This window comes from Neoarius graeffei, chromosome 15 (genome assembly GCF_027579695.1).
Source record: "Neoarius graeffei isolate fNeoGra1 chromosome 15, fNeoGra1.pri, whole genome shotgun sequence".
NCBI lineage: Eukaryota > Metazoa > Chordata > Actinopteri > Siluriformes > Ariidae > Neoarius > Neoarius graeffei.
Window position 1 is genome coordinate 54,797,152 of NC_083583.1, and position 11,111 is coordinate 54,808,262.

General features: G+C 40.5%; 1 protein-coding gene across 1 annotated transcript in view; it reads right to left on the reverse strand.

The window, feature by feature from the left end:
• thop1 (thimet oligopeptidase 1) overlaps positions 1–9,584 on the reverse strand; it is a 66,690-nt gene extending 57,106 nt beyond the window's left edge. Inside the window, exons 1-2 of the mRNA XM_060941654.1 lie at positions 9,494–9,584; positions 156–362 (exon numbers count right to left, since the gene is read on the reverse strand). Coding sequence (XP_060797637.1) covers positions 156–362; positions 9,494–9,506 — 220 coding nt within the window. The 5' untranslated portion in view covers positions 9,507–9,584. The remainder of the gene's footprint in view (positions 1–155; positions 363–9,493) is intronic.
• Positions 9,585–11,111: the final 1,527 nt, after the last annotated feature.

Genomic DNA, 11,111 nt, shown 5'->3' on the forward strand with positions numbered 1-11,111 from the left:
TCATAAACTCTTTTGGTTATGGTAAGTCTGTCTCAAAACACATTGCACAATTGTCTTTTAATCTTTAATGCTGGCCAGCGCGAGTGTAATAGCAAACAGACGGAGGCATTACAGACATCAAGGATAATAAAGGCAATAAAACCAGAATGATATACCTGTGTACTCCACTTCTACATCAGCAAGGGCCTTCAGCGTGTTCTCATAACTGACATCTGCAAGGGCCAAAGCTCCGACAGCGTCGTACACTTTCTTGGTCTTTGCAATGAGCTCATCTGTAAGCTGATGAATCTGATCTGGTTTAAGATCCCAGCGCAGGCGGTTTTCTGCACACACTCGATCGCCGTCACCAAACACCACTTGACCTAAACAACAACATTCTCTGAGTTCAATTTAAACAGCGGTATGAAGCTAAAAAGCATTAATTAAAAGACATTCTCAGAAAAAAAAATGAATCCGTAAACAGAACAAAAAATGATAATTCATCCAAAAATGAATCATGCAGGCAAATATTCTCGGCTTCAGCATTGACTGCTTGCGTTCTTTTGTTTTGAGGCGCTAACAGTGCAACCTCAGCGTTCGCCCTTTTCTTTGAGATCGCTGACCTTTTTTTTTTTTCATTAAATTAAATGGCATTGTAATAACAATGGAGGAACACAAATACAGCACTGACATCACTCCGGTAGAAGCATAGCAAATATTTCAATTTTTTTTTTTTGCGGTCCGGTTTCCATCAAATCCTGCGCTCTGATTGGCTGGCGAGCGGGTCCGTATCCTACGATACGGATCCCAGTTACGGACCTCTGGCGACTTGCTCGTTCACAACAACAAACATGGTAGCAATTTTTGTCTACATTTATTTTCGCATTTCTCAGGAGAATAGCATTAATTTTACAGCATTAATAGCGATAACGACAGTGTTCACAGCGAAAGCGAGTTTTACTCCCCTGAGGAAGAAGAAATAAAAGAAAACATTTCAGGAGAAAGCTAAAAACCTCTAACTTGCTAACGCCGAGCAAAAACATGGCTGAATCCTGAATGACTCAATTTTGTATAAATAGGGGACTACATAGGTGGCAAAATGTAGTTTTTTTCCTGCCATGGAAGTGCACTTGTATACCGAGGAGGAAGCCATTTGTGTTACAGCCGTGAATGAGGATTCAAAATGGCGGCTCGGCTCGGTTTTCCCTTTCGGGCGCTCTCGTTTTCTGTTAGAATTTGGTAAAGAAAAAAATATATATATTATGTACCAGCTTAAAGTGCCATTCCACCATTGGATGTATTCTTTGGCATAAAATACAATATATTTTGACAACATATATAAATGGTATCACTAGATAGAGAAATCTTTTAGCTTCAAAGTGATATATCAAACATAATTTTTTGACAACGACAAGTATATTAATTTTGCGACCAAAGTCACCTACCCTTTTAATTTCCGCGCGTGATGTCATCGGCAGGTTCCCCTTCTTGTGTACCACGTGACGTGTGACGTGGCACAGATTATCAGCAATGGCGGATAGAACGCGATAAAAATAATACCAATAAATCTAGCTAATACCAATAAACCTAGCTAACTGAAAGATTAACTCAAAATTTTTTGCAATTTTTTTGGCCCCCATATACGAGGAGAAATGACTCTCTCACTTTGGGGGTTTCCTGGTCTAAAAATAGGCCGACATGTGGTACACAAGAAGGGGAACCTGCCGATGACATCACGTTTCACTACCGCGCGGAAATTAAAAGGGTAGATGACTTTGGTCGCAAAATTAATATACTTGTCGTTGTCAAAAAATGATGTTTGATATATCACTTTGAAGCTAAAAGATTTCTCTGTCTAGTCATGTTGTCATAAAATATATTGTATTTTATGCCAAAGAATACATCCAATGGTGGAATGGCACTTTAAGGTCGGTCCGTATGGTGAAATACCGTGACCTCGGCCCAGAGGGCCTCGCTCAGTACTTTCAACACCTCGGTCACGGTATTTCACCATATGGACCTCCCAGCTGGTAAACAACATATGTTTCGATCAGTTGCAGGATCCGGGGTACAAAGGCGAAACATATGAGAAAAATTAACAATTTCACAAAGTCATTTATCTGTCATCAGAATATTGATTAGTTATTAGATTTGATCACGAGAACAAATATTTGTCATTTTGAGAGATTATCTATTATATTATTCATTTTAACTAATACCCAGAATGCATTGTGGGTGTGGCCTTTTTTGATATTTTCACATTTATTGTCTAAGATTTGCATTCTTGTGCAGAAATCATACAAGTTCATTTTTATTTCTAAAAAGTAGACATCTGAAAAAACTTGGCGTTTGGATTTCCCGGCAAACATTGATTTTCGTGACGTCATCTGTGGGACGCCTCCCTCTGAATCCTGCGTCAGCGCTGGTTTGTTTGAGAAAATGACCTGGTGGTTTTCTGCAAATTTCTTCAACGTTATCGCGTAATTATTAAAATGGTTAACAGATGTATCGTAGGAGGGTGTAGCAACACCAATCTTGATGGGATTAGTACTCATCGTTTCCCAAAAGACCGGACAATGAGAGAGAAATGGGAGCGCTTGGTCTACACAGGCTGTGCACTGAAACCGTGCAAAGCTCGCGCAGCCTGCTGGCGCTTCCGCAGGTGACGTCACGAATCTGGCTCCAGACTCCCTTGGGATTTTTCCAGACGCGTTTTGTTATTTTATTTTTTTCTGCTGTAGACAGATGGCCTTGTGCAAAATTACCCTTCTGGATGTGTGTGTAAAGGGACATACTTTCATATAAAAAAAAAAAAAAATTAGTCCAGGATATGCACTTTAAGGCTAGGGCAGCATTTCGATTGGAGATGGCTTTTTTTTTTGCTCTTTGCACCTCTGTCCGTGTTTGCACGCGAGGATCCGGTTTACTCACAGAGCGAAGAGCTGCAAGTTAAAGAGTAAACAAAAAACAGTTCACTTGATTCGTTGGCTCTTATCTCTCGGCTAAATCATTCACAAAGATCATCAGAAACCCATTTAAGGACCTGGATCTTAGTTAAACAAGACGGAGAAGTGATCACGGCGCATTGTAACTCTACAGCTGGGGAAGAATTTTGTCGTGACCCTCATGCATATGGACTTTGTGAGGAGGAAACAAAGAAACAGCTGGGGACTTTAGCGCTCGTGACTAAAAAAAGTACCGTAAAATAACGACACATAGCAAGAAAAGTACTTGGAAAACACTAAGGCCAGAGCTGAGAGGGATATGCAAGACCTTTCACCCAGTGATCACTGCAAACTCGAGCACGCTTCGACTCGGCTCCCTTCGATTTCAGTGAGAGGTTCAAAAGCCACCTTTCTCGACGTATTTTTGTGAAATCCTGTGTTCATTCACCCTTTTTTATTCGTTCACGGCAAACCCTGAAGAAACTTTTATCAGTTTCACGGTTTGATCGATTCGAACAACCTAAAACGACGCAAGCGTAAGGCATTTTTCACGTGAGTGAGCGATGCACCTTCTCCGTACAAACGATTTGTCAACTGAGCTTTGGTAGACCACCAGCTAAAGTTTGGAATAACTAATGAGGCGGATGTGATGTCACGTGAAACCCAGCAATTGCTAAAAGATATGAAGAGCAAACTGAATTCAGTCTGAAAATATCAAAACACTAACATCAGGACAGGTTTCAAAATTATTTTTAAAATTAATTCAACACACTTTTAATTGATATAATCCAGCTATTCAAATATGAGGCTCGTAATTTCGATGTGCAACATGAAGTGATATTTTGGTTCTCAGAGCCATGAAGTTTTTTTTTTTTTTTTCTTCCATCTCCCCACTTACCTAATCTGATGATGTCATGGTTTATCAACCCTCTTGTTTGAGATTTTGGGTTCACTCAAATGGCTAATAACTAGAGCAGCAGTTACAACCCCGATTCCAAAAAAGTTGGGACAAAGTACAAATTGTAAATAAAAACAGAATGCAATAATTTACAAATCTCAAAAACTGATATTGTATTCACAATAGAACATAGACAACACATCAAATGTCGAAAGTGAGGCATTTTGAAATTTCATGCCAAATATTGGCTCATTTGAAATTTCATGACAGCAACACATCTCAAAAAAGTTGGGACAGGGGCAATAAGAGGCTGGAAAAGTTAAAGGTACAAAAAAGGAACAGCTGGAGGACCAAACTGCAACTCATTAGGTCAATTGGCAATAGGTCATTAACATGACTGGGTATAAAAAGAGCATCTTGGAGTGGCAGCGGCTCTCAGAAGTAAAGATGGGAAGAGGATCACCAATCCCCCTAATTCTGCGCCCACAAATAGTGGAGCAATATCAGAAAGGAGTTCGACAGTGTAAAATTGCAAAGAGTTTGAACATATCATCATCTACAGTGCATAATATCATCAAAAGATTCAGAGAATCTGGAAGAATCTCTGTGCGTAAGGGTCAAGGCCGGAAAACCATACTGGGTGCCCGTGATCTTCGGGCCCTTAGACGGCACTGCATCACATACAGGCATGCTTCTGTATTGGAAATCACAAAATGGGCTCAGGAATATTTCCAGAGAACATTATCTGTGAACACAATTCACCGTGCCATCCGCCGTTGCCAGCTAAAACTCTATAGTTCAAAGAAGAAGCCGCATCTAAACATGATCCAGAAGCGCAGACGTCTTCTCTGGGCCAAGGCTCATTTAAAATGGACTGTGGCAAAGTGGAAAACTGTTCTGTGGTCAGACGAATCAAAAATGTGAAGTTCTTTATTGAAACGGAAGATACGACAAAAAAGACCTAAGACAGTTGAGCAACTAGAATCCTACATTAGACAAGAATGGGTTAACATTCCTATCCCTAAACTTGAGCAACTTGTCTCCTCAGTCCTCAGACGTTTACAGACTGTTGTAAAGAGAAAAGGGGATGTCTCACAGTGGTAAACATGGCCTTGTCCCAACTTTTTTGAGATGTGTTGTTGTCATGAAATTTAAAATCACCTAATTTTTCTCTTTAAATGATACATTTTCTCAGTTTAAACATTTGATATGTTATCTATGCTCTATTCTGAATAAAATATGGAATTTTGAAACTTCCACATCATTGCATTCCGTTTTTATTTACAATTTGTACTTTGTCCCAACTTTTTTGGAATCGGGGTTGTACAATTATCGACACCTTTTCAGATTTACCAATAAAAAGCAATTTTACAAAGGTGAGTTTCAGTTACAACAGTTATTATTGGTTAATTAATTAATGAGGAAGACCCGCCTCACCCTTTGATCTTGTTGTCTGATGACACACCTTGTTACCCGAGATGGAATTTTTTTTTAGCACAATCAGCAATTTGCGGAAAACCCGGACGTTATCATCGCAGGTAAGTGTGGTGGAAAGATCAAGGACATGTTTTTACTGATCAAATTCACTGATATTTCATGATCTCCTTGTCGAAACCTACTTTGTTTCTGACTCTTTCATTCGACAGCCGCCATTTTGTATCTAAACGCGCATTTGAGAAGTCACGTCAGGTGTCGATAATAGTGATCACTTTCACCGGTGTCCACCATTATCGACACCCTGTGGAATTAAGGGACATTTACAGCTGTTACGGATCCATCTTTGTGTAACATTGTTGAAGTAGATGAAGTACTTTAAAAAAATAAAAGTGCTGTGATTTAGAATAGTTTTTTCTGATTCATAACAGAATAGAATGTTTATAGAGGATTTGGAATCCAATTGCAATAAATAGAATTAGACCAGAATTAAATGCCTAGCATATAAAAAAACCACATGCTTTAAATATTCAGATTTTTCTATTCCATTCAGAAAAAGTTTTAATATCAGTGGACATTTATATTTTGGTTCGAGGAATGATATGCGACCTTTGACCTGGATTTTCATGCGGTTACAATGTCAATTTCCTGTTGATATTTACTGGTAAACTAGAAAATAACAAACAACAACGAATGATTAACAAAATGTGATCTACGAAAATACTTAGAAAGTGGGTAGAAAGTGGAACAAAAAGATTTTCTGACAGGTTAAACATTATCATGTTTATCATGTAAACATTATTTTTTGTTTACAAACATTAGAATTACTTCATTTATATAAACACCGACATCAATATGTTTACATAAAAGATATTTTGTACTAAATATAAAAGTCTCTGTAAAACAAATTTTAAATAAAAGCTATATTTTGTTAACTTAATACCACACACCGATTTTTTTTAAAATAATCATCTGGATGTCAATAATTGTGGAATGGTGTCGATAACCGTGGACAAAGTTGCCTATAATTGTGGAATGGTTTCAATAACTGTGGACAAAGGTTTCAGTAAACGTGGACAAAGGTATTGATAATTGTGGAATGGTTTTGATAACCGTGGACAAAGGTGTCAATAATTGTGGAATGGTTTCGATAACCGCGAACAAAGGTTTCAGTAAACGTGGACAAAGGTGTCGATAATTGTGGAATGGTTTCGATAACCGTGGACAAATGTGCCAATAATTGTGGAATGGTTTCAATAACCGTGGACAAAGATATCGATAAACGGGGAACAGTGTCGATAACCGTGGACAAAGGTGTTGATAATTGTGGAATGGTTTCGATAACCGTGGACAAAGGTGTCAATAACCATGGACAAAGGTGTCAGTAAACGTGGACAAAGGTGTCGATAATTGTGGAATGGTTTCGATAACCGTGGACAAAGGTGCTGATAATTGTGGAATGGTTTCAATAACCGTGGACAAAGGTGTCGATAACCGTGGACAAAGGTGTCGATAATTGTGGAATGGTTTCAATAATCATGGACAAAGGTGTCGATAACCATGGACAAAGGTGTCGATAATTGTGGAATGGTTTCAATAATCATGGACAAAGGTGTCGATAACCATGGACAAAGGTGTCGATAACCATGGACAAAGGTGTCGATAATTGTGGAATGGTTTCGATAACCGTGGACAAAGGTGTCAGTAAACGTGGACAAAGGTGTTGATAATTGTGGAATGGTTTCGATAACCGTGGACAAAGGTGCCGATAATTGTGGAATGGTTTCAATAACCGTGGACAAAGGTGCCGATAATTGTGGAATGGTTTCAATAACCGTGGACAAAGGTGTCGATAACCGTGGACAAAAGTGTCGATAAACGGGGAACAGTGTCGATAAGCGTGGACAAAGGTGCCGGTAATTGTGGAATGGTTTCGATAACCGTGGACAAAGGTGTCAATAACCGTGGACAAAGGTGTCAGTAAACGTGGACAAAGGTGTTGATAATTGTGGAATGGTTTCGATAACCGTGGACAAAGGTGTCGATAATTGTGGAATGGTTTCAATAACCGTGGACAAAGGTGTCGATAACCGTGGACAAAGGTGCCGATAATTGTGGAATGGTTTCGATAACCGTGGACAAAGGTGTCAGTAAATGTGGACAAAGGTGTTGATAATTGTGGAATGGTTTCGATAACCGTGGACAAAGGTGTCGATAACTGTGGAATGGTTTCGATAACTGTGGACAAAGGTGCCGATAACCGTGGACAAAGGTGCCGATAATTGTGGAATGGTTTCAATAACCGTGGACAAAGGTGTCGATAACCGTGGACAAAGGTGTCGATAATTGTGGAATGGTTTCAATAACCATGGACAAAGGTGTCGATAACCATGGACAAAGGTGTCGATAATTGTGGAATGGTTTCGATAACCGTGGACAAAGGTGTCAGTAAACGTGGACAAAGGTGTCAGTAAACGTGGACAAAGGTGTTGATAACTGTGGAATGGTTTCGATAACCGTGGACAAAGGTGCCGATAATTGTGGAATGGTTTCAATAACCGTGGACAAAGGTGCCGATAACCGTGGACAAAGGTGCCGATAATTGTGGAATGGTTTCAATAACCGTGGACAAAGGTGTCGATAACCGTGGACAAAGGTGTCGATAACCGTGGACAAAGGTGTCGATAAACGGGGAACAGTGTCGATAACCATGGACAAAGGTGCCGATAATTGTGGAATGGTTTCAATAACCGTGGACAAAGGTGTCGATAACCGTGGACAAAGGTGTCGATAACCGTGGACAAAGGTGTCGATAAACGGGGAACAGTGTCGATAACCATGGACAAAGGTGCTGATAATTGTGGAATGGTTTCAATAACCGTGGACAAAGGTGCCGATAACCGTGGACAAAGGTGCCGATAATTGTGGAATGGTTTCAATAACCGTGGACAAAGGTGTCGATAACCGTGGACAAAGGTGTCGATAAACGGGGAACAGTGTCGATAACCATGGACAAAGGTGCCGATAATTGTGGAATGGTTTCAATAACCGTGGACAAAGGTGTCGATAACCGTGGACAAAGGTGTCGATAACCGTGGACAAAGGTGTCGATAAACGGGGAACAGTGTCGATAACCGTGGACAAAGGTGTTGATAATTGTGGAATGGTTTCGATAACCGTGGACAAAGGTGTTGATAATTGTGGAATGGTTTCAATAACCATGGACAAAGGTGTCGATAACCGTGGACAAAGGTGTCGATAATTGTGGAATGGTTTCAATAACCATGGACAAAGGTGTCGATAACCGTGGACAAAGGTGTCGATAATTGTGGAATGGTTTCAATAACCATGGACAAAGGTGTCGATAACCGTGGACAAAGGTGTCGATAATTGTGGAATGGTTTCAATAACCATGGACAAAGGTGTCGATAACCGTGGACAAAGGTGTCGATAATTGTGGAATGGTTTCAATAACCATGGACAAAGGTGTCGATAACCGTGGACAAAGGTGTCGATAATTGTGGAATGGTGTCACGTGATCTGATACGCTAAGTAACTGGGAATCCACTCTTTTTTTTTTTTTGTCCAGTGGAAGTCTGAGTAATTCTTCATGCACAATTTAGGTACTGAAAGTATTTTTTACTTTTGCAACGACAAAAAGATCGTTAAGGTGTCGATAATTGTAGCCGCCGCTCTATTACTAAAAAAAGAAAAAAGGTAATAATTAAAATAACTTTCCTACTGAAGGTGTTTAATGTCCATTCCTGCAGTAGAGTGAGAGGCTGGAGCGCAGAGCCCACTCTGCTCCAAACTCCAGCTCAGGCTGCTCTGCTCTGCTCACAAAACCCCAGCAGCAGCAGCAGCAGTGAGAGCGATGCGCGGCTCTGAGCTGGGTTTACTGGATACCAACATATTAACAGACTTGAAGCTACAGATTATAAAGCGAGACATTTTCACAAACTACTGGCAGTTTAATTAAAATGGAGGCGGTGTACAATGCGGCTCTAAAACCCCGTCACCCTTTCCACAGAAACCCCAGCAGGATTGTAGCGCTCTGTTGCTAAGCTAACTAGCAGCTGGCTAACTCGGTAGCAGGTGACAGATAGCGCTCCACCGGCTGCTCCACTGACCTCTTCACCGGTGACTACGGTGCTGATTCAAACACCACTGATCACCATCAACTATTTATATCATTCACAATCAGGGATCCAAATTAAACAGCGCCTGCATTACTCACCTGTAGGCGCCATTATATTCACAAGGTTTACAGGCTAAATCACCCTGAGATGCTACACTGTCAGCGTGCTCAAGTTCAATCCAGCCGCAAGCCCTGCCCACTCTCTGGTCCAGCCCTCTGATTGGGCCATGTACACATCAATCACAATGTTGTTTTTACTGTCAATGAGACATGTAGCATGATGGTTTTATGATTTATTGAAATAAATTATAATTTTATGATAAATGCAAAATATAGGCTAATGTTGTACAGCTAATTAGTTATCAGATAGATAGATAGATAGATAGATAGATAGATAGATAGATAGATAGATAGATAGATAGATAGATAGATAGATAGATAGATAGATAGATAGATAGATAGATAGAAGTGGCAGCTGGTAGTTTTTCAAACAGGGGAGGCTGGTCGGTGACAATATTTCCAGATTTTAAAAGAAAAAACACATCAATTTTGCCCATACTCTTGCCTCTGATCTGGCTGATTGTTGGCAGGGTCACAAACTGTGAAATAACAGGTTCTTTGAATGGTTGTCTGTGTCTATGTGTCAGCCCTGTGATGACCTGGCGACTTGTCCAGGGTGTACCCCGCCTTTCGCCCGTAGTCAGCTGGGATAGGCTCCAGCTTGCCTGCGACCCTGTAGAACAGGATAAAGCGGCTAGAGATAATGGATGGATCGGTGGGCGGAGCTTAAAAGGTAAGCGCCTGTGTATTGGTCAGTTGGAGTTCTGCGCTCTCTGAACCTTAGCCACGCCCACCTGGAGCTGGTAAAATTTGCACAAAATAAAACATAAAATAAAATAAGTGTATTAAATCATTTTCAAAACTCAAAACCATGAGTGAATTGATTTTCAGTAAGTACTGTATGTATTTGTGTCAGTAAGCCGTGTGTGTGTATGATTCTTTTTTTGGTTGAATTCATTTATTTATTCATTCATTTTTTCCTTTGCTTTTTTGTTTTCTATCTATCTATCTATCTATCTATCTATCTATCTATCTATGAAGGGCGTCTCTTCATGATCCAGCAGTCAAACCCAGTGTGGCGACGTGACCTCTATCGCCCCCTGGTGATCTGTCGTGGTTCTGCAATAGAGTGTGGTTTATGGAAAGAAGTCAAGTCAACTTTATTGTCAAATATGCTATACATGCTCGACATACAGCACAGATTAAATATCAGTCCTCTCTGACCCACGGTGCAAACAGGCAATGCAATAAATAAAAATAGAATAACTGAAATAAACAATATAAACAGTATAAACACTCTAGATAAGAAACAGACATAGACTAAACACTCACAGGTATATATCTATATATACACGGCTCAAAATTCGAGGTGGTCCGGTCACCCGAGGCGACTTAATTTGTCATTTGGCGGGTAATTCCTGTCACTAGCCAGCCCGGCTGGCTAGTTGAAAACAAAAAATATATATGAAGCGAAGATTCAGACACGGGCGGCACGGTGGTGTAGTGGTTAGCGCTGTCGCCTCACAGCAAGAAGGTCCTGGGTTCGAGCCCCGGGGCCGGCGAGGGCCTTTCTGTGTGGAGTTTGCATGTTCTCCCCGTGTCCTCGTGGGTTTCCTCCGGGTGCTCCGGTTTCCCCCACAGTCCAAAGACATGCAGG